This window comes from Nicotiana tomentosiformis, chromosome 3, assembly GCF_000390325.3.
Source record: "Nicotiana tomentosiformis chromosome 3, ASM39032v3, whole genome shotgun sequence".
In the NCBI taxonomy this organism is placed as follows: domain Eukaryota; kingdom Viridiplantae; phylum Streptophyta; class Magnoliopsida; order Solanales; family Solanaceae; genus Nicotiana; species Nicotiana tomentosiformis.
The window spans coordinates 128,224,218-128,246,117 of NC_090814.1; the positions used below are offsets into that span (position 1 = coordinate 128,224,218).

The 21,900-nt window shown below is 41.1% G+C and overlaps 2 protein-coding genes across 2 annotated transcripts; both read left to right on the forward strand.

The window, feature by feature from the left end:
- The first annotated feature begins 503 nt into the window (after positions 1–503).
- On the forward strand, positions 504–3,215 carry LOC104110856 (expansin-A15-like). The gene is made up of 3 exons (XM_009620410.4): positions 504–932; positions 1,031–1,343; positions 2,449–3,215. Exons 1-3 carry the CDS (start codon positions 806–808, stop codon positions 2,753–2,755), a joined length of 747 nt encoding a protein of 248 aa, XP_009618705.1. The 5' UTR covers positions 504–805; the 3' UTR covers positions 2,756–3,215.
- Positions 3,216–18,128: 14,913 nt separating this feature from the next.
- On the forward strand, positions 18,129–21,500 carry LOC138908476 (uncharacterized). The gene is made up of 3 exons (XM_070199145.1): positions 18,129–18,663; positions 19,087–19,777; positions 20,969–21,500. Exons 1-3 carry the CDS (start codon positions 18,129–18,131, stop codon positions 21,498–21,500), a joined length of 1,758 nt encoding a protein of 585 aa, XP_070055246.1.
- Positions 21,501–21,900: the final 400 nt, after the last annotated feature.

A 21,900-nucleotide genomic window follows, 5' to 3' on the forward strand; every position in this document is an offset into this window, starting at 1 on the left:
GAGGTAGCCATTTGGTCGGTTACTTTATTTTTGGAATCGAATACCAGGACGGAAAGGAGCTTAAGGACGTAGACTCTGACCATGAACTTTAAGATTATGTTAATTTTTTTTAACCTAGTGTAACATTAGTTTAAATCTAGTTCAATTAATTATTTCTGTCAAATATTTGTTTAGAAACAAACAGTCAGTACTAATTCTCAGTTACCATTTCAATCAATCTTTATTTGGTAAATCCATTGATCCGTATAAGTTTTCCAAAATCGATTGTCAGTTATTAATTCAATGGATTGATCCATATTATTAATCAATTTTCTTAATTGTACCACTTTAAAATTTTCTTAACTACAAAACGGTATAGGTTAACACCTCTTACAAGTTGCGTTCCCTAAAGCGGCTAGACACCGCCGACGGAACAAATGTTTGGTCCCCTCTCAACTTGCTTCGTCTTTATAATCAATTTATAGAACAGTAAACTAGAGAGTATTTTTTTTTTTTTGCCGCTAGCGGTCTAGACACAGAAAAAGACTGGTTTTAATAAAGCACCCAAAACCAAAAAAAAAAAAAAAGATTCTCTTGAAAAAAAAGGGCTTGCTGTGTTCATTGGTTTCGCCTAACATCTATTTATTCCCACCTCAATCCTTCCTTTTCTCATTGCAAAGTAAACTCACTCCTCACTCCTAGTGAAACAACTAAAGAAAATCATCTATTTTTCCCGTCAAAGAACACACATTAAGGTCAGTGCTCATAAAGTATTGTTAGTTCCAAAAGGGTAACACCTCTCAGTTTACTTGAATTTACAGAAAAAATGCCAATACTGTGGTTCTCCATCGTTGGTCTCTTTTGTATATTTAATTGCGTCCACGGCATTGACGAAGGATGGATTGAAGCTCATGCCACTTTCTATGGAGGTGGTGATGCTTCCGGAACCATGGGTATATATGTTACTCTCTTCAAATGCTTTTGCTTTTCCCATTTTCTATTAAACAATTTTTATTTTGGCATTAACAAAATTCATATTTCTATAATCCAGGTGGGGCATGTGGTTATGGGAATTTGTACAGCCAAGGATATGGTACAAATACAGCAGCATTGAGCACAGCAATGTTCAATAATGGGCTGAGCTGCGGGGCTTGCTTTGAAATCAAGTGCGTTGGTGATTCCGAGTGGTGTATTCCAGGGTCTATAGTGGTCACTGCTACTAATTTCTGCCCACCAAATTACGCCCTACCAAACAATGCAGGAGGGTGGTGCAACCCTCCCCTGCACCACTTTGACCTCTCTCAGCCTATCTTCCAACAAATTGCTCACTACAGAGCTGGGATTGTCCCTGTTTCTTACCGAAGGTAAGACCCTAACTTGAATCTATATACTACCTCCTTTGCTTTCTTGTTTTTCAATTTTATTCTCGTATTTGTTGAAAAATCTCAACTTGTCATGTCTTTGACTTGGTAGGCTTTTGGACATAAAAATTGTAATTTTTGAAAAAAAATGACTAGTATTTGAAGTTAAGTTGAAAACTGGTATTTGAAATTTAAAATTATATTTGGACATGCATTTCACTTGAAAAATATTGCAGTATTTTTTAAAATTTTTCAAAAACTTACAAAATTTCATAGACAAACACATTTTTTACAATTTTTTATGGACAAACGGGGCCTTAGTATTTCGGTTAAGTGTCAGAGTCCGGAAAAATTAAAAGGAAAAAAAAAAAACGTTGAGTGATTTTTGAATAGCTCTAGTTATGTAGATAGAGTCCAATATGTTTTAATATACTCATTCCATTCAGTTTTACTTGTCCACTATATTAAAAATATAATTTTTATTTTTACTTGTCCATTTTAACAAATTAAAAATAAAAGATAATTTTTCTTCTTCATATTTTACCCGTATCATTAACTACTAAATTTTCAAATTATCTCCCAAGATTTTTTGAAATGCTATTACTATTATGGGTAAAATTGTAAAATATGTACGTCATTTATTTTTCTTAAATGGAGTGCAAAGTTAAAAGTGGACGACTAAAAATGAATGGAGGGAGTATATACAAAACAATCTTTAAGGCAAAAACGAGAGAACCCATATCGTGCAAGTATATATTTGATTGTTAAACTCTTTTCTGTTATACCCGGGGTCAATTTCCAAATTTCAAGGATAAAGATACAGATGAAAGCTAGCTTGGACGTACTCCTTAATATTAAGTTCTCACGTCTTGTGAATTTAATGTCTCTGACATGAATTACTACAAGTTGGTTTAAGTTTAACACGAGCATTCTGTTGGTTACATCTCGTGACATAGATTGCCCCCTACTAGTAATATTTATATCGGTGGTTGGTTCATTAGCTTTAATCCCCCCAAAAAAACAAAAGAGCAAATTTTCTTATTAACACAATGCTAACTCACGAGTTTCAAATGTGGAGGTTGGTTTTAAAATTGTACCATTAATGCAGGGTAGGCTGCCAGAAAAAGGGAGGCATCAGATTTACAATGAACGGTCACTCATACTTCAACTTGGTGCTCGTGACCAATGTCGGAGGTTCTGGTGATGTTAATGCAGTTTCAGTTAAAGGTTCTAGAACCGACTGGATACCTATGTCTCGCAACTGGGGTCAAAATTGGCAGAGCAACTCCAATCTTGATGTTCAAAGCCTTTCTTTTAAGGTTACCACTGGTGATGGCCGCACTCTAATCTCCAATGACGCTATCCCTGCCGGTTGGTCCTTTGGCCAAACCTTTACAGGCGCCCAGTTCACTTAATTAATCAATTTAGCTATAAAACAATAAATAAATCTTATTGCAGTGGTGACAAATTAGGACTATACTACTAATGTGTTGATGGGAAGGGCTTATTTTAAAGTGGCTCTACACCATTTTTTCTTCTTTATTTTGGGTGTAATGCTAGTAATTTATGAAGTCGCAAGTTTCTGTTTGTTGTTATTTTAGGAGGACAGAAATTGAGGACCGAGGTGGTGGATTTTAATGTCACCACCCGCCACAGTACTTCATTCTAGGGGAATACTAGTTTAGTGGTAAAACCTTTTTTTATTAATAGTAATTCTTCATTTTGGTTTGCATGAATATTGAAACAGTATATTGTGGTCGTTTAAGTATGTTGTTTTCTTTTCTTGATTTGCGTGTGATTGTAAAACGGTTGGTGTTGTATGTTTTTGTCTCTATAGAAGAAGTAAATAAAAGTCAGTATTATTAATCTTTGCAATTGTGAATTGTCATTTTGTTTTTATTTGTATAGCGCAACAGGAAATTAGGAGACAAAAAAGAAGCAAAATAATGTTCTTGGCCCTCTCGAATTTAACCAAGAAAGAACCACTTCTAGTGTATTCTTAACATCTTAGTTCCTTTTATATCAATTTCCTTCACATGCCCTTCCTTGACTAAACAAAGCTTTACATGTTAACTTCAAAATATGGGTGTCAAGGGGCCGGGCCGGGCCGGGCTAGAGGAAAAGGAAACCCGCCGGTCTCGGTACCAGTTTCAAAATACCGGTCTTATCGGGTCCGAGCCTTGCCGGTAAAAATTTGAATCGGAACGGTTCTAGGCCTAATGGGCCGGGCCAGGCTAGAGAAAAACGAGACCGGTCGGTCTCGGTACCGGTTTCAAAATAGCGGTCTTACCGGGTCCGGGCCTCGCCAGTGAAAATTTGAACCGGAACGGTTCTGGTCCGGGCTGGTTTTATTTAAATTTTTGTGTGTGCGTATTTTGTATAACTATCGTGATTTATATTAAGATAAAGTAAAAATGTAAAACATAAAAACAATCTTATAAAAAGAGTGTTTGAATAAATTTCAAATGCTTTAAAAGTCTTATATTTGGAATTTTAATTAAAAACTTCAAAGGCTTTAAGCCTTATATTTGAATATTTCATTAAGAATTTAAGATAATACAATGAAGAAGAAAAGAAATTTAACTTATAATTTGCAAGTTATTTTTTAATTCAAACTTGCAAATTAAAGTTTACATTTTACAACAACTATATTAAAGAAAAAAGTAAATTCAAATTTGAATTATTAAATATAATCTTCAAACTTCAAAGAGTTTGCATTGCCTTCGTAAGTTCTTCATAATCAATACAAACTTCTTGGCCATCTTCTGGAGTGTTAAATTCAGATGGGTTATCATGTGTTAATATATCTCCAAGTTCCTCGTCTTCTGGTTTATCAACATCTTCACGTCCTTGATTTCTTCGTTCCCATCTAATCCAATCTCTGAAACATACTAAAATTTCCAAAGCATTGCTTCCCAATGAGTGGCGGGTGTCTCCTAGTTGTTGTTTTGCTTGACTAAATGCACTCTCTAATTCAATAGTTGAAATTGGCACATTTAGCACGTCCCGAGCCATTGCGGAAAGAATAGGAATTGCTTTTCATTTTCATGCCACCATGCCAACGGTGAAAATTCCTTTGTACGAGGCTCTGTTTGCTTTTACAAGTAGAATTAAAGTTCACCAATGTTCCTGCTACTGGTTTGAGTGGAAGGAAATGTAGACCAAATATTAAAACCATCAAGGCCTACATCTTCATCCATAGTAGCAGATGTAGTAGTAGTAGTACAATGAAAAGTGGGATTAATATTGCCTACATTATTAGCATCATCATCAATTATATTTGCATAATAATTATATAATTATTGTAAATAATCATTTAGCTTGTTCATACAACAATATATATATCTAGGGTTTCAGTTGGTCCAATCTCCATATAAGTATATAAAGCATTGATTAATTGGTGACAATTAGACATCTTAATAGAACGATTTAAAACAGCACCAATTAAGTAAATATGAGAAATTGAAAAGAAATATTTTTTGAATTTTGCTTGCATTTTTTCAACAGCATCCTTATATTTTTCTTTCTTTTTAAAATCAGAGAGTAGAAAAGAAATTTCAGCTATATGTACTAAAGCCATAGTAACAGTATGGTAATATGCTCCAGAAAACTCAACAATAGCTGTATAAAATTTGTGTAAAAATTTAACAACATCACTAATGACCTCCTATGTATTAGTTGTTAACATACGGGTTTGGATCAGTACAATGTGCATTAGCAACTTCAGTTATAGCAATCTATATTTGTAGCAACATCTTAAAAATATGTATGTATAATTCTATCTAGTAACAATTTCATCTGGCATAAATCTAGGGTTAAGGTTATGTTCGGTACACTTAGTCTAAAATTATTTAATTCTAGATTGTCTATTATTTCCTTGAATAACACCAACTGCTCTTCTAACATGAGTAATTTCAGTCAAAAATAAATCAAGGCCACTTTTAACAATTAAATTATAAACATAACATACACACCTAACATAAAAATTTTCGTCAAGTGGTGGTTACAATTGAAATAGCGGCATTATTGTTAGAAGCATTATCAAAAGACATACATAATACCTTTTTATTAAGATTGTAAAATGCGACAACTTCGCAAATAGTAGTACTTATAAAATAGCAGCATGACTCTGATTTTCATCATATTTAAAAGCGATAATATGTTTTTGCATACAATAATTATCATCTATCAAATAATCATTTCCATTAAGAGCATGGCTAATACCAGAAGTTAGAGAAACTCTACAAGGAAGGTGGTCAAACAAATAATGTATGTATATCTGATATTGTCCATAAAGTCTAAAGATATCAGGTCTACAAGTACTTCTAGGGATACTTTTAAATAAAGGATTATAAATTCTTTGAATATACATAATAAGATATGATGAATAAGCAAAAGAAAAAGGTAGACAACCCAAAGCAATCATTTTTGCTAACTCCTCACGATCCTCAATTCTATCATATTTCATAGGTCCTCCAGTACTAGGATTTAGAGTTCCTTGATTTTCATCTAAATCAGAGTCTCATTCTATAGGATGAGTAATTCTCATTTGTCTACTAAGTGTCCCAGTCCCGCCAAAATTTCCTCCAGGCTTATATTTAAAATCATCTTTACAAATTTTGCATCTAACTCTATCTGTATTCTCTATTTCCTCCAGTCGGGGCCACATGCGGTCTACTACTAGTGCCACAACCACCACCCCTGCTACCAACTTCAACATTACTAGGTGTAGGTGGTGTCTCATCTTCGATTTCTAATTCATTATCTTCTATATCATAATCTTCCTGTAATTATTCATAATCTATATTATTATCATGTGATGTTTCAGAAATATGTATAAAGTTATTTATATTACTACTAAAAGTGCTTTTTCTATTTCCCCGAGTACCCCAATTAATAACCTTATTACAAACTCTTTTTGCAGCATTAAATATATAGTGAAAAGTTAACTACTAATAAAAATTAAATATGAAAATAAAATACTAAATAAGAGAAAGAGTTAGAACGAGTACACCGAATTCTGCAATAAATTGAACACTTGATAATATTTTGAAGTTTTGGAATTGAATTTCGCAACTCTATGTTATCACGAAGAAACTTCAATTGTTCAAAGTTCAAACTTCAAATAATACCATAAATATAATTCCAAAAATAATGAGAACTAATTAGTTGGTTGCAATTTAGGTGAAGAATGAGAGAATGACAATTGAGAATTTGGGTTTGAGAATTAAGAGATGAGTGAAGAAATGAAGAAGAGGAGGGGTTGAGAGATGAGTGAAGAAATAATGAAGAGCGGAGGGTCTATTTATAGTTTTTCAAAGAGTTAAATTAGTAAATAATAAAAGTGTTATTTTTAAAAATAATGCCCAAAAAATAGCTATTCTTGCAAATTAGCCGTTGGGCAACGGTCAAAATGGCAGCTGATCGTTGCCAACAGTCAAGATTATTAAAAAAGAAATTGAACTAGCCGTTGAATCGGTCTGGACCGGTTCGGTTAACCGGTTTACGAGTGGCAAGATCTTATAGGGTTGTACCGATCTGGTTAGCCAGTGTTCAAATTTCTCCCGGAACAGGACGGTTTCCGTCCCGACCCAGCCCTGCCCGCCCCCCTTACCACCAGGCCGGTCCGAAACCGAGCCAGCCCAGTCCGTTTGACACCCATTCAAAACATGATATAAAAGACAGAACGTACTTATTTAATGGGCTATCAAAAGTTTCCTTTAACAATCATAATGTTGCAACTTGCAAGATCTATCACGAAGTAGATCAAGTTTTCTGCTTAGCCATTCCCGGATAATTGACAAATGACAAACGTATAATTGGACTTGGACCGAACTGCATTGGTCCAATTATTGGGGTCAAGTCCAAAGAGAGACCAAATGTACTTGGGTAAATTTATGGTTTACACTGCTAACAATATTTGAATATTGTTTTTATTTTGCCGTTAAAGACAAAAATCACCAAAAAACTTTTTTTTCTAAATTTAATGTGAGAAAGAGAAAAAAATTATTTTAGGGTATCAACAAAAAATTACTAGCTAGTGCAAACTTCTAATTTAGTAGTTCATGGGTGATTTAGGATTATCCCTTTGTATAAACACAATGCTACCTATGTTTTTGGAGGAATAACATGATGTTTAGACCCCATATGTCGATGATTGATAATGAGAAAAATGACAGAATGCAATATAAAATTGTGTACGGGTGCGGCTGAGTTCAGCTGTGCCCAGAGTTCATCAATTAGCCGAGACCACTTGTCGGCCTTGTCCTTTGCCTTGACCGATGCCAACTCTTCTTTTGCAGCCTCTTTTTTCCGAAGCCAACAGGTCCATCCTGCCCTTCCATGCCTCAGTCGTGGCCTTGATCTCATCCATCTCAACCCGAAGCTGGTCGATCATGTCTATTTTCTCTTAGACCTGCGAAGTTGCGTTATTAGTCACCACGAGTAGCTTCTCATTTTTAGCCTCAAAGATCCTTACCTTCTCGACCAGGTCTGCGTTCTCCTGCTTTACGGACGAGGCCTCCTTCTAAGCCTTTTCCAGCTCGGCTCGGAGAATTGGGAGGTCCTTGAGGGCCTCATCTTGTTGCTCAATGAGAGCCCTGTACATGTCCTTCTTCCGAACTTGCTCTTTGAGCTCGAACTCGAACCAGATGATTTCCAAGCAGGACCGAAGGAAGCTTTCATGATGAAGCACTGAAGGCTGAAAAACAACGAAGTCATTAGAACATGTCTAAAACTAAGCAAAATTCGCAATGGGTATGAAGAGTAGACGTTTTACCCGGTTCAGTGCCTGTTGCGCTTTGTTGAAGAGGCTCGATGTACATACTTTATTCATCTTTGCCTGGTCCTCCTCGTTCACCAGGTAACGGGGATAGCTGGCCACACCCAACGAAGTCGACAGTGCCCGAGCGTCTACTGGTATAGTAAGAACGACCATTCTCCTACTGTCAGGATCCACGCTTGGGGCAAGGAATTTCCTCACTAGCTTCGAGCTCGAGCTCGGCTCACCTGCTCCCGATGGCACGTCCTTTTTTGGGACCTCTAGGTGACCAAGTCCGGAGTAGTCCTCCAACGCGCCCATGTCCATGCCGTCAAAGAACATGTTGAGGGCATCGTCTTTGCCCGGTGCAGTCTCGTTTAATTTCTCTCTTTCAGCTCGAGCCTCTTCGAATGTGGACTCTGTGTGGGACGGTGTCCCCGTGATGTCAATGGCACCAGCTCCCTCCTTTAGGATGGGAGCGACTTCTTGGGGAGCCGTGGCCTCCGACTCTCTTTCTGGCTCCCGAGCTAGGGGAGGATCAACCTCTTGGCCACCTTTTCCGGTTGCCACCTACTCCCCCTCGTTGAGGGTCGACTCGTGAGCAATGCACTCAAGGTCATCATCCTTAGGGTAATACCTGAGCTGGTAGAGGGAATTAGAGTCCGACACCCTAGACTTGGTGCTCTTTTTGTTGCTTCTCCATACCCGGACGACCACGTTCTTCTTCTTCTTCTTCACCTCGGCATCCAGGGAGCCCTAGGAATTCCTTTTCTTCTTCTTTTTCTCCTCCTTTGCGGCAGCCCGGACTGTCTAGAAGCAGAGGGTTTGGCAAGCAAGGACAGATTCTCGTCCTCATCCAACGGCCAGAGCTCGGTGGTCTTGGGCAAACCTCTGAGAAGGGAGAAGGCTCAGTGAAATACAAGTCAAATATGTGAGTAATCATTCGAGAGAGGACCTCACCATGGACCCGGGCCTCCCACTTTCCCTTCGAGAGCTTGCGCCATGCGCCCTTGGAGTAAGATATCTGTTTGCAGATCCCCTCGATCCACTTCTTGAAGTGGGGTACTGCATTAGGAACCCAGGCAAGCACTGCACAACGATAAATACATGTAATTAGGAAAAGAATAAAAAGGAATGCCAAATACTCGAGAAGGAAAAGACTTATGAGATACGTTCCACTTTTCGGGGAATGGTAGAAATTTGGAGGGAATGAGATCTTTGGTTTTTACCCAAACGAACCACCCCTGCCAAACGAACCTCCATGCACCCTCGCCTCGAACTTTCATGCCCCCTCACCTCAATCCTGCTGACTTGAGGCCTTTTCAATGTTGAATTCATTCTTAATAGAGCAGCCCCGGGGACGAAACACTTCAAAGGAGGCTCCTGGGCCACCTCGGCATCTGTGGCCGAGTTGGAAGATGAAGGGGCAGTTTGCTGAGGAACAGATTTGGAAGTATTTACCATCAGATTCTGAAAAGTATGAAGATTTGAGGAAAATATATGAAGATTTGAAGATGGGATGAAGATATGAAGGTCTGGGTTGAAGATTTAAAGAGAAAGTATGAAGATTTGAGGATGAAGATATGAATATCTAAGGAGCAATGTATGAAGATTTGAAGAAGTTAATGTGGAGAATTCGAGGGTAAGTCAAAGATTTCTGGAATCGAAAAATGGAGAAGTGAAAAAGGGGTCGGAGTTTTTATAGAGGAAGAATAATCAATGCGCGACGTTACACATTCGAGGATAGTCAACCGGCTATTGACACGTGTCCAAAGCCAGAATGACGTGACTGATGGGACGTTTTGTTGACCTGTCAACTCGGTCATAGCATACGAAGGAAGAAACCGGGGTTCACTTTTCGCTTCCCGTCGCTTCGATAAATCTACCCTCCAAAAAATGAGGGTTCTATCTGTGTAGGACTATAATCAGGGGCAATGTCTGCCCTGATTCTCCGGTGAGAGAACGAAGGGAAAGCATGGATCCGTGAGGTTATAATCAAGGCCAGAAACCGGTCATGGTAAAGTAGTGGATGATATATCTTCCATCGGGCATGGTTAAGCAACGCACCCCGGACCGAGTATAACTTCTGGACTTTGAGAGACGTGATGGACGGTTATGCATGACGGATAGGGGGCCGTAATACTCGCCCTCAATAAGATATTAGGCGCGAATCTCATGCAGTATCACTTATGGATCAACAATTACCGAGAAAAGAAGATTTTACCTTTTTAGACTTATACTAGGACTGGAATTTTCCTACTATATAAAGGGAAAGTCTTTCTTTAGTCTGATACATTGTAACACGCAATTCATAGCAATCAAGTTTTATTTTGTCTTCTAGGTACTGTTAAAGGCATTACTCACTTGTTCTTTTCTCCATTCGTGATCGGGCTTGATCCGAGGGTCCAATCTAGGGCGAATCCCACAGTTCAATCCATGACCAGACTTGTCATCGTATTGCAATTGGTTTGATCATTTATTTTTTCTTTAATCCATCAATATGTTATTCTTAATTATTTATGTTGTGTTAAACCACGTATCCTTTAAATCGTGTACAAATTTAATTGTTACTCATTTTTGGGGTAAATAAATTGGCGCCCACCATGGTGATAAGGATAATAGTGGTGGCTTGATACGAATCTCCATAACACACCCTATTTTATGCTTGTTCTTTGAATTCTTAATTTCAGGTCAGCCTAAAAATGTCAAACTCTCAGTTTTCTCACTTGAACATTGACGCTGAGTCAGGCCATCACGGCAAAAATAATAATGTGGTGCCCAGTAATGATGTCCTTCCTGCCGATCCCAATGATGCCCAACCTCTGATCCGGTTGATGCTAACTCGCAGGTGGCCATCAACATCAACGTGCCAACTGATCCCGAAAATAGTGTTTGTGGGGGACCCCGGCCTACAGCTCGAGAAGCGCCTGAAGGTGAAGGTGATGGGATGAGCCTAGTGTTGATTTTCGAAATGTTGTAGGCTCAACAAGCGGCAATAGCATAGCTACAGAATCAAAGCCATGCCCGCAACAGGGTCGAGACTGAATAATCAGGGGAAAGCATTCGAAGAGACGAACAAATTACCGAAAGATTGGGTGGATCCAATTAGCCCGGGGTAACTTCAGAGGTAATGAAGATGCTCGAAGCGTTGAAAAAATGGGTGGAGTCGGGCGAGAAAAATATTGAGGCCAACGACAAGAAGGTGGAAACATACAACTCCAGGGTCGATCACATTCCGGGAGCACCCCTGATACTGAAGGGACCGAACTCCAACAAATTTATTCAGAAGCCCTTTACTCCTAGTGAGCACTGAAGCCTATACCAAAGAGGTTCCATATGCCCGACATTCCCAAATATAATGGGACCACGGATCGAAACAAGCATGTGACCTCCTATACGTGCGCGATTAAAGGAAATAATTTGAAAGATGATGAGATCGAGTCGGTGTTGCTGAAAAGGTTTGGAGAAACTTTGTCCAATGGAGTAATGATATAGTATTACAACTTGCCTCCCAATTTCATTGACTCGCTTGTTGTGCTTGCAGATGCTTTCGTAAAGACCCATGCCGGGGCCATCAAGGTCGAGACCAGAAAGTCAGATCTTTTCAAGGTCAAACAATGGGATAACGAGATGCTCAAGGAGTTCGTTTCAAGATTCCAGATGGAGCGGATGGACCTACCACTAGTTGTAGATGATTGGTCCATCCAGGCATTCACTCAGGGGCTTAACCCCTAAAGTTTCATGGCCTCTCAAAATCTAAAATAAAATTTGGTAGAGTACCCGGCGATAACCTGGGCAGACGTCCACAATAGGTACAAGTCGAAGATTAAGGTCGAGGGTGACCAACTCGAGGCCCCTTCTGGGTTTGCTTACCCCATCAGGACCAATGATAGATCTAAAAGAGCCATTGATCAAGAGCCAAGACCGGGCCGATATTGATATCAACCATACAATGCGGATCAAACAGGAAATAGATCCGGGCATCACCCTGCAAAGAACGAGAAGAGAATTGATCGAGGGCCTAGTGACCGGGGATTGATGAGAAAGAGTAGGTTCGACAAGTCGCTCGGGAGTAGGGAAGCACCGAGATTATCGGAGTACAACTTCAACGTGGACGTTATCGGCCATAGGGTGCATCAAAGAGACTAAGTGGCCCCGACCATTGCAGTACGACCATACCCAAAGATATCCTAATTTGATGTGTAAGTATCACGACACTCACCATCACAGGACCGAAGATTGCCAACAGTTAAGAGAAGAAGTTGCTCGGTTATTCAACAATGGGCACCTCCGAGAATTCCTAAGTGAGCGAGCCAAAAACCACTTCAGGAAAAGGGATGGTAACAAATAGGTCAGTTAAAAGGAGCCTCAACACGTGATCAACATGATCATCTGAGGAGTCGATGTCCCCCAAGGACCAATGATAAAACACACTAAAGTGTCAATCACAAGGGAAAAACGCACCCGGGATTACGTTCCAGAGGGAACTATCTCGTTCAGTGATGTAGAGGCCGAGGGCATCGTACAACCTCACAACAATGCACTGGTAATATCTATATTTATCAATAAATCTCGGGTTAAACGTGTGCTGATTAATCTAGGTAGCTCAGCCAATATCATCAGATCAAGGGTCGTAGTACAATTGGGGTTGCATGATCAAATCGTACTGGCAATCCGGGTATTAAATGTATTCAACATGGCATGTGAGAATATGAAAGGAGAGATAACATTGTCGGTAAACACTGCTAGGACAATCCTAGAAATGAGTTCTACGTGATTGAAGGGGATATGAGGTACAACGCTTTATTCAGAAGGCCATAGGTCCATAACATGAGGGCGGTGCCTTCGACCTTGTACCAGGTACTGAAGTTTCCCTCATCGGGGGGAGTCAAAATGGTCTACGAAGAACAACCGGCCGCAAAGGAAATATTTGTTGTCGACGAAGTGATACAGGTTCCCGCAAACTCAACATCGAGGAGCGCGAAACCAACTAAAAAAGAAGAGATTAAATAGCAATCACTAATACCGGCCTCAGCCGAACAGGAGAAACATAAAGAACGAGGGGCAGACAATGAGGACGATTACAGCGTCCCAAGATCATTCATAGATCCCAATGACACTGACACCACCAAATCAATGATTGAAGAGTTGGAGCAAGTTATATTAATCAAACATCTACCGGATCGAAATGTATACCTGGGCACGGGGTTAACCCTCGAGCTCAGGAAAAAACTTATTGATTTTCTTAAAGCTAACGCCGATTGTTTCGCTTGGTTGCATCTTGACATGACAGGGATCCCACTGGATGTAATCACTCACAAGCTGAGTATGGACCAGAAGTTCCATCCAGTTAAGCAGAAGAGAAGGCCACAATCCGATATCAAACATGCGTTCGTCAAGAATGAGGTATCCAAACCTCATTCTAAAAAGAGATCTATCCGGGAAGTTAAATACCCGGGTTGGTTAGCTAATGTAGTGGTCGTACCTAAAAAAGGAAATAAACTAAGGATGTGTATGGATTATAAAGATATAAACAAAGCATGCCCGGAGGATTCTTTCCCTTTGCCTAACATCGATCGAATGATCGACGCGACGGCCGGGCACGAGATACTCAATTTTCTCAATGCCTACTCCGGGTACAACCAAATTCGGATGGACCCGGACGATCAAGAAAATAATTCTTTCATAACAAAATTTGGCACCTACTGCTATAACATAATGCTTGTGCCACCTATCAATGCCTAGTAAACCGGATGTTCAAAGAACAAATAGGGAAATCAATGGAAGTTTATATTGACGATATGTTGGTCAAGTCCCTATGAGCAGAGGACCATTTGAAACATTTGCAGTAAACCTTCGACATACTAAGGAAATACTACATGAAGCTAAACCCGGAGAAGAGCGCATTTGGGGTCAGTTTGGGCGTCGTGGTATCTAAACGGGGGATAGAGATCAACATCGACAAAATAAAGGCCATAGAGACATCACCGTAGTGGACAACGTCAAGGCGGTTCATCTCGAGGTCATCGGACAAGAGCCATCGATTCTTCTCACTATTGAAAAAGAAGAATAATTTTTCCTGGACTCCGGAATGCCAGCAAGCTTTGGAGGAACTCAAACGACACTTGTGGAGCCCCCCTTTGGCGCACACACCAAAGGCAGACGAACAACTGTACCTCTACTTGGTGGTTTTCGAGGTGGCGGTAAGTGGTGTCTTAGTCCGGGAGGAAGAAGGTACACAATTTCCTATTTACTATGTCAATAGAACTCTAGGCGATGCCGAAATATGGTACCCTCACCTAGAAAAGTTAGCGCTCTCCTTGCTAAGGAATATCATACATAAGCCCGAGCTCTCAGGACGGCTGGTCAAATGGGCCGTGGAGATTAGCAGGTATGACATCGAGTACTGACCCCGAACTGTCATAAAATCTCATATTTTGGCAGACTTCGTGGCCGACTTTACGTCGGCCTTAATATCCGAGGTCGAAAAGGAATTACTGCTAGCCTCGGGGGCTAATTCGGGAATCTGGACCCTATTCACAGACGGTGCTTCCAACGCGAAGGGGTCCGGGCTCGGTATCGTGTTAAAACTACCTGTTGGAAGCATACTTAGACAGTCTATTAGAACTGTAAAATTGACTAACAATGAAGCCGAATATGAAGCCATGATTGCAGGTCTAGAACTGGCTAAGAGCCTCGAGGCCGAAGTGATCGAAGCCAAATGCGACTCCCTCATCGTTGTAAACCAAGTCAACTGAATGTTCGAAGTAAAAGAGGAAAGGATGTGGAGGTACTTGGACAAATTGCAGGTGACCCTGCACCAATTCAAGGAATGGACTATACAACATGTACTCCGAGATCAAAATAGTGAGGCCGATGCACTGGCCAACTTAGGGTCGTCTGTCGACTCTGATGAATTTAGCTCGGGGGCAGTGGTACAACTGATGAACTCGATGGTGGAAGAATGTGATAACTAGGGGTTTTAGCCTATTATTTGCTCTCTTTTGCTTAGGTTTTGGGTAAAAAATGCGTAAAGGTATTCCCAAAAACTAATTTAATATGCTTGCTTGTAGGGTTTGGTCAAAATGAGGCAAAGAAGCCATAATCAACTCATGAAGGAGTCAAACCTGCACGAATCCAAGGCTGAGACTGGAGCGCTGAGAGCGGCAGAAAAGCGCGGCCGCGCAAGGACCACCAGTGAGGCGGCCACTATTATGCGGTCCGCGAAAGTAGATTCAGAGAAGTTGCTTTGAGTACTAAAATCACCGCTGACCGCATTGGAAAGGCGCGACCACAATCTTTGGCGCGGCCACGAAGGAAATTCCGCTGAGAGCGCATCTTGACGTTCAGAGACCCTGAAAGTCGGGCTTAACTGAAGAACGCGGTCCACGTCCAAATTATGCCGCCGTGATGGAAACACACGCGGGCGCGATTGAAATTATGCGGTCCGTGAAACTAAGACTAATACAAGCCCAGTATTGAAGAAACGCGGACCGCGCTCATTATTACGCGGCCGCAAAAGCTCAAACGCAGACGCGGTCAGAATTACGCGTCCGCGAATTCTCCGCAGGGGCATTTTTGTCCGAAAATTTTAGCCTAGTATAAATAGATCCTTTTATCAATTTTAGGTTAAGTTTTGTTTAGCAGAGCACGTGAACGGCTGGTTTTTCCCTTTTTGGGCAATTTTAGAGTAGATTTACCTTCAAACTTTAGATTTTCATCTTGTACTTTAATATTATGGCTTATATATCATCTTTATCTTTGATTTCTACTGTTATTATGAGTAGCTAGACCCCCATAGCTAGGGTTGTGACCCAACCCTAGTGTGGGTATTTAATGGATCTTGAATTTTAGGGCTTAATTGTTTATGGGTTAGTGATATTTAGCCTAATTCATGCTAAAATTGTAGAATTAGTGGTTGCAAACACTGATTCATGCCTTTATGACTTAGGCTCTTCTTGAGAAAGAGGGACTAAGCCTAGAAAAATTAGGCTAACAAGGAATTAGGGTGAACTTAAGAGATTGATAGCCCCAATTAAATGGTTAAATCTAGAGATAGTAATACCCTACTTGAGCCAATTTCACTTGTATGGTATGAACACCCATTTGGGCTTGAGAAAGCCAAATCGGGGCAAAGTCACTCAAACTACCGAGAGGTATAGAGTGAGCGCTTATGTGTGATGGTTATATCACGACCCCAATCATAATAAGCTTGTCCTAGATTCTTGGTACCCATTAGATACTCATCTAGGCGGAAGTCACTTCCCTAGTGCCTTTTAACACTTGAAAACTTTCACCAACAATATTGTACTTAGCTTACACTCAACATACAATAGTATAAAATTATAATAAAATCAATCACAACAATGTTTGGAAGTGCAATTAGGAACAACACGCACATCTAGATTAGTTAGACACCCAACTCCAAACAAATTAACTCCCTGTGGAAATCGATCCCGGCCTCGTTGGGTAAATCTGCATCGACCATCCTCGCTACTCTATAGGGGTGTAGGTTTGGCCTCGATCATGTTTTGGCACCATTGTCGGGGAGTTAGTCGGCATTGTCTATCTATCTAACTATTTGTTTGTCTTGTTTTTCTTTCCTTCTATTTTTTCTAACTTTTGTGTATCAATCACTTTAGGTACCAAATGGCTCATAATGATGCTCTCGGACATGCTCTTCTGGGGGAGGAGGTAGATGACAATGGTGAGGATGAGGTTAATCTGGAACCTCAAGTCCAAAGAAGAGGCCGCCAGGCTAATGACAACATTCCAACCCCCCAACCTCCTCCACGGGCAGCATATCGGGTGCTACCCAATGAAGGTTACGCAAGTGCAATTGTCCCGCCCCGGATTCGGGCGGGCAATTTTCAAATTACAAATGTCATGCTGACCTTATTGGAGCAAAGGGGAGTTTTCTCTGGATCTCCTCATCAGAACACATACAAGCATCTAAAGGGTTTTGTAGACACATGCTGGGGGAGAAAGCAGACGAACGTGTCGGAGGACGCTCTGAGATTGAGACTTTTCCCATTTTCACTTAGAGGGAAAGCTTTGGACTGGCTCGAGAGGCTACCCAACCACTCCATACACATGTGGGATGAGTTGGAAGAAAATTTTATAGCCAAGTTTTTCTCACCGGGTCATATGGCAGCATTGGGGGATGAGATCTTAGCCTTTAAACAAGAATCTAATGAACCCCTACATGAAATCTGGGAGCGATACTAGACAATGGTCAAGGAATGCCCAAACAATAATATGACTGAAGCAATGATTCAGCAGACATTCTATAGGGGCATCAACACGACCAACCAGTGTGTGGTGAATCAGCTAGCTGGGGAAAATTTTATGAAAATGCCTTATGCCGATGCTTGTGACATACTTGATGAGATGGCTGACACATCCTCAGCTTGGCAGAGTCGGGCAAATGTTCCTCAGGGTGACCCTAATGTCATCCATCTTCACGAGGAACTTCATGATCACGGACAAGCCATAGCTGAGTTGACAGCTACTATGAATTAGTTATCAAAGGCCCAGCTTCAGCAAGTTCAAGGGACAAAGCAAGTAAATGCCATGGAAGGGGTAAATGTCATGGTCAACAAGAGGAAACAGCGTGGCCAACAAGTGCAGAATAATCAAGATCAATATGAGCAAAGTGGTAGTGGTTACAATCAAGACGATTCTTATGATGATCAAAGTGAGGAAGTGTTATATGCCAATAACTACCAAGGTCAACGGAGCAATGCTCCAAATCAACAATGGAGATCGTATGGGAACAATCAAAATTGGGGCAACCAAGGCCAAGGGAATTGGAACAATGGCAACAACAACAACTCGAACAATTGGGGGAACAACAATCAGAATTAAGGAACAACAATAACAATTAGGGCGGCAATGGAAACCAATGGGGTTGGAATAATAACAATCAAGGCAACCGGGGGTCGGGCTTTCAAAGGCCCCCGATGTATCAACAACCCAACAATCCGCCTCCATATTCGTCTCAAGGGCAAAGTTCCTCAAACAATGAGATGGGGCGGATAGAGAATATGTTCAAACAAATGATGGAAAGGAATGCTGACTCTGATGCCCATATAGCCTCCCATACTACCTCTATTCGCAACTTGGAAGTACAAATGGGTCAAATTTCTCAAGCATTGAATACTCGCCCTAAGGGAGCACTACCAAGTAATACGGTAGTAAACCCGAAGGGTGGGAATAATACAGGTCATGCTATGGCGGTGACCACAAGAAGCAGTAAAGGTAGAGATGCAAGTACCTCTAATCCAAAGAAGATTATGAGTGATGATGTTGTGTTGCAAGAAAATGATGATATTCAAGCCAATGATGAGCATGTGAATAATGAAGTGAGGATCGATATTGATGATAACATGGAGGAGACTCAAAATGATGTGAACCCGCCTAGGAAACACGTGATAGACATACCGAAAATGGTAGTGCCTAAAGCCAAGACCCCTTTGCCAAGGCCTCCTCCACCGTATCCTCAAAGTCTTGCAAAGCAAAATAATAAAAACCAATTTAATAAGTTTATTGAGATGATGAAAAGTTTGTCAATCAATGTGCCCTTGGTGGAAGCTCTCGAACAAATGCCGGGATATGCCAAGTTCATGAAGGACTTGGTAACTAAGAATAGATCTATGAATTGTGAGACCATCAAAATGACTCATCAAGTGAGTGTCATTGTGCACTCGATGGCTCCAAAGCTTGAAGATCCCAGTGGCTTTAAAATTCCATGCACCATTGGTAGCGCCGATTTTGCAAAAGCCTTGTGTAATTTGGGAGCAAGTATTAATTTGATGCCATATTCCGTGTTCAAGACACTAGGTATTGGGCAACCAAGAGCTACTTCCATGAGATTACAAATAGCGGATCGGACAATGAAAAGGCCACTTGGTATTATTGATGATGTTCTAGTCTGGGTCGACAAGTTTATTTTGCCTGTTGATTTTGTGATTCTCGACTGCGAAGTCGACTATGAGGTGCCTATAATGTTGGGGAGACCTTTCCTAGCACCAGGGAAGGAATTGGTTGATGTGGAAGCAGGGGAGCGCACCTTCCGAGTGGGCAATGAAAAAGTTGTATTCCACGTGTGTAAATCAATGAGGAAACCAAATAGCAATGAAGTTTTCTCTTTTGTGGATCTTGTGACGGAGGTGATAGTTGATGACACGAGTGCCATGATCAATGTGGAAGACCCTTTGGAAGTTGTGTTGTTAAACCATGAGGATAATGAAAAGGAAGGCTTGATTGAATGTGCAAATACGTTACAAGGAATAGGATCCTACTCATATGGGCCCCGTAAACTTTCCTTGGACTTGGAAAACCGAAAGACTCCACCAACAAAGCCCTCAATCGAGGAGCCACCAACATTGGAGTTGAAGCCTTTGCCTTCACACCTCAGGTATGAATTCTTCGGCCCTTCTTCCATATTACCTATTATTCTTTCTGCTTGCCTAACTAACGTACAGGTAGACTCCACCCTTGCAGTGCTTCAAAGAAGGAAAAGGGCAATTGGATGGACTTTGGCTGACATTCGTGGTATAAGCCCCGCCTTTTGCATGCACAAAATTATTCTAGAGGATGATGCCAAACCCTCCGTGGAACATCAAAGAAGGTTGAATGAGGCTATGCAAAAGGTCGTCAAGAAGGAAATTATCAAGTAGCTTGATGCAGGGGTTATGTACCCTATTTCGGATAGTTCATGGACTTCACCGGTACAATGTGTGCCGAAGAAGGGGGTATGACTGTGGTCACAAATGAGAAAAATGAGTTGATCCCCACTCGTACTGTCACCGGATGGAGGGTATGTATGGACTACAGAAGCTGAACAAAGTGACCTATAAAGACCACTTTCCATTGCCCTTTCTTGATCAAATGTTAGACAGACTTGCCGGGCGTGCCTACTATTGCTTTTTGGATGGGTACTCAAGGTACAACCAGATTCTCATTGCATCGGAGGACCAAGAGAAAACCACCTTCACATGTCCGTATGGCACATTTGCATTCTCACGGATGTCGTTTGGTTTGTGTAATGCACCGGCTATCTTTCAGCGGTGTATGATAGCAATATTTACGGATATGGTGGAGGACTTCCTCGAAGTGTTCATGGATAATTTTAGTGTTGTGGGGATTCATTTGAAGAATGCTTGGATAATCTTGACAAAGTGTTGGCCCGATGTAAAGAAACCAACCTAGTGCTTAATTCGAAAAAATGCCACCTTATGGTCGAGGAGGGCATTATCCTCGGCCATAAGATCTCAAAGAACGGTATTGAAGTGGACAAAGCGAATATTGAAGTTATTTCAAAACTCCCTCCTCCTACTTTCGTCAAGGGAGTTAGGAGCTTTCTTGGGCACGCGGGGTTATACCGAAGGTTCATCAAGGATTTCTCAAAAGTGGTGAACCCCTTGTGCAAGCTACTAGAAAAGGATGCAAAGTTTGTGTTCAATGAAGATTGCATGAAAGCTTTTGAGCTTCTCAAGTATAAATTGACAACCACTCCCATCATTACCGCACCCAATTGGAGCTTACCATTTGAGCTCATGTGCGATGCTAGTGACATTGCGGTAGGAGCGGTTTTGGGGCAAAGGGTCAACAAGATATTTTATCTGGTCTATTATGCAAACAAAATGATGAATGATGCCCAAGTCAATTATATAGTGAACGAGAAAGCGTTATTAGCCATTGTCTTCACCATAAATAAGTTCAGGCCATATCTCATGGGTGCCAAAGTGATTGTGCACACCGATCACGCGGCACTCCGTTACTTGATGACCAAAAAGGACTCGAAGGCTAGGTTGATGAGATGAGTTCTTCTGCTTCAAGAGTTTGGCCTTGAAATAATTGATAGAAAAGGAAGTTATAATCAAGTGGCGGACCACTTGTCCCACTTAGAAGAGGAGGGGAGGTCCCACGACGGCCTCGAAATTAATGATCCGTTCCCGGATGAACAACTCCTCTCCGAGTCTTTGAATGGTATCCCTTGGTTTGCCGATGTGGCTAACTCTCTTGTGACTGACATTGTCCCGAGTGAGCTCTCTTCTAGCCAAAGGAAGAAACTCAAACGGGACAGCTTGGATTGTTATTGGGACGAGCCCTATCTCTTCAAGATTTGCAATGATGGTGTGATCCGGAGATGTGTCCCAGAAGAGGAGCAAATGAATATTCTTGATGCTTGCCATTCCTCGCCCTACGGTGGTCATCATGGTGGGGCGAGAACTACTTCAGAGGTTCTTAGCTGTGGATTTTATTGGCCTACCCTGTATAAAGATGCAAGTGAGCTTGTTAAGCGTTGTGATGAATGCCAAAGAGCTGGTAGAATTTCCAAGAAGGATGAAATGCCTCTTACCACTATTCTTGAGATCGATATTTTTGACATGTAGGGCATAGACTTCATGGGGCCTTTTGTGAGTTAGTGTGGTAACACTTACATTCTGGTTGCTGTTGATTATGTTTCCAAGTGGGTTGAAGCTGTAGCTCTGCCCAACAATGAGGCACGGAGTGTGGTGGCATTCTTAAAGAAAAATATCTTCACAAGGTTTGGCACTCCTAGGGCGATCATCAGTGATGTGGGTTCTCATTTCTGCAACAAGGCCTTCGACACTTTACTTTTCATGTATGGTGTCAATCATAAGGTGTCAACCCCTTATCATCCCTAGGCTAGTAGACAAGTTGAGGTCTCCAACGGGGAGATAAAGAGCATATTATCAAAAACTGTCAATGCAAACTGGACGGATTGGTCAAGGAAACTTGACGATGCTTTGTGGGCTTATAGAACTGCGT

What these genes read in the sequence shown, in the direction of transcription:
- LOC104110856 (XM_009620410.4), top strand. Translation starts at nt 806, where the DNA reads ATGCCAATACTGTGGTTCTCCATCGTTGGTCTCTTTTGTATATTTAAT. An exon ending in TGATGCTTCCGGAACCATGG is followed by an intron (nt 933 to 1,030) that starts GTATATATGTTA and finishes TCTATAATCCAG; the next exon opens with GTGGGGCATGTGGTTATGGG. An exon ending in GTCCCTGTTTCTTACCGAAG is followed by an intron (nt 1,344 to 2,448) that starts GTAAGACCCTAA and finishes CCATTAATGCAG; the next exon opens with GGTAGGCTGCCAGAAAAAGG.
- LOC138908476 (XM_070199145.1), top strand. Translation starts at nt 18,129, where the DNA reads ATGGGGCGGATAGAGAATATGTTCAAACAAATGATGGAAAGGAATGCT. An exon ending in GTTTATTGAGATGATGAAAA is followed by an intron (nt 18,664 to 19,086) that starts GTTTGTCAATCA and finishes TCGACTGCGAAG; the next exon opens with TCGACTATGAGGTGCCTATA. An exon ending in GTCAAGAAGGAAATTATCAA is followed by an intron (nt 19,778 to 20,968) that starts GTAGCTTGATGC and finishes AATAATTGATAG; the next exon opens with AAAAGGAAGTTATAATCAAG.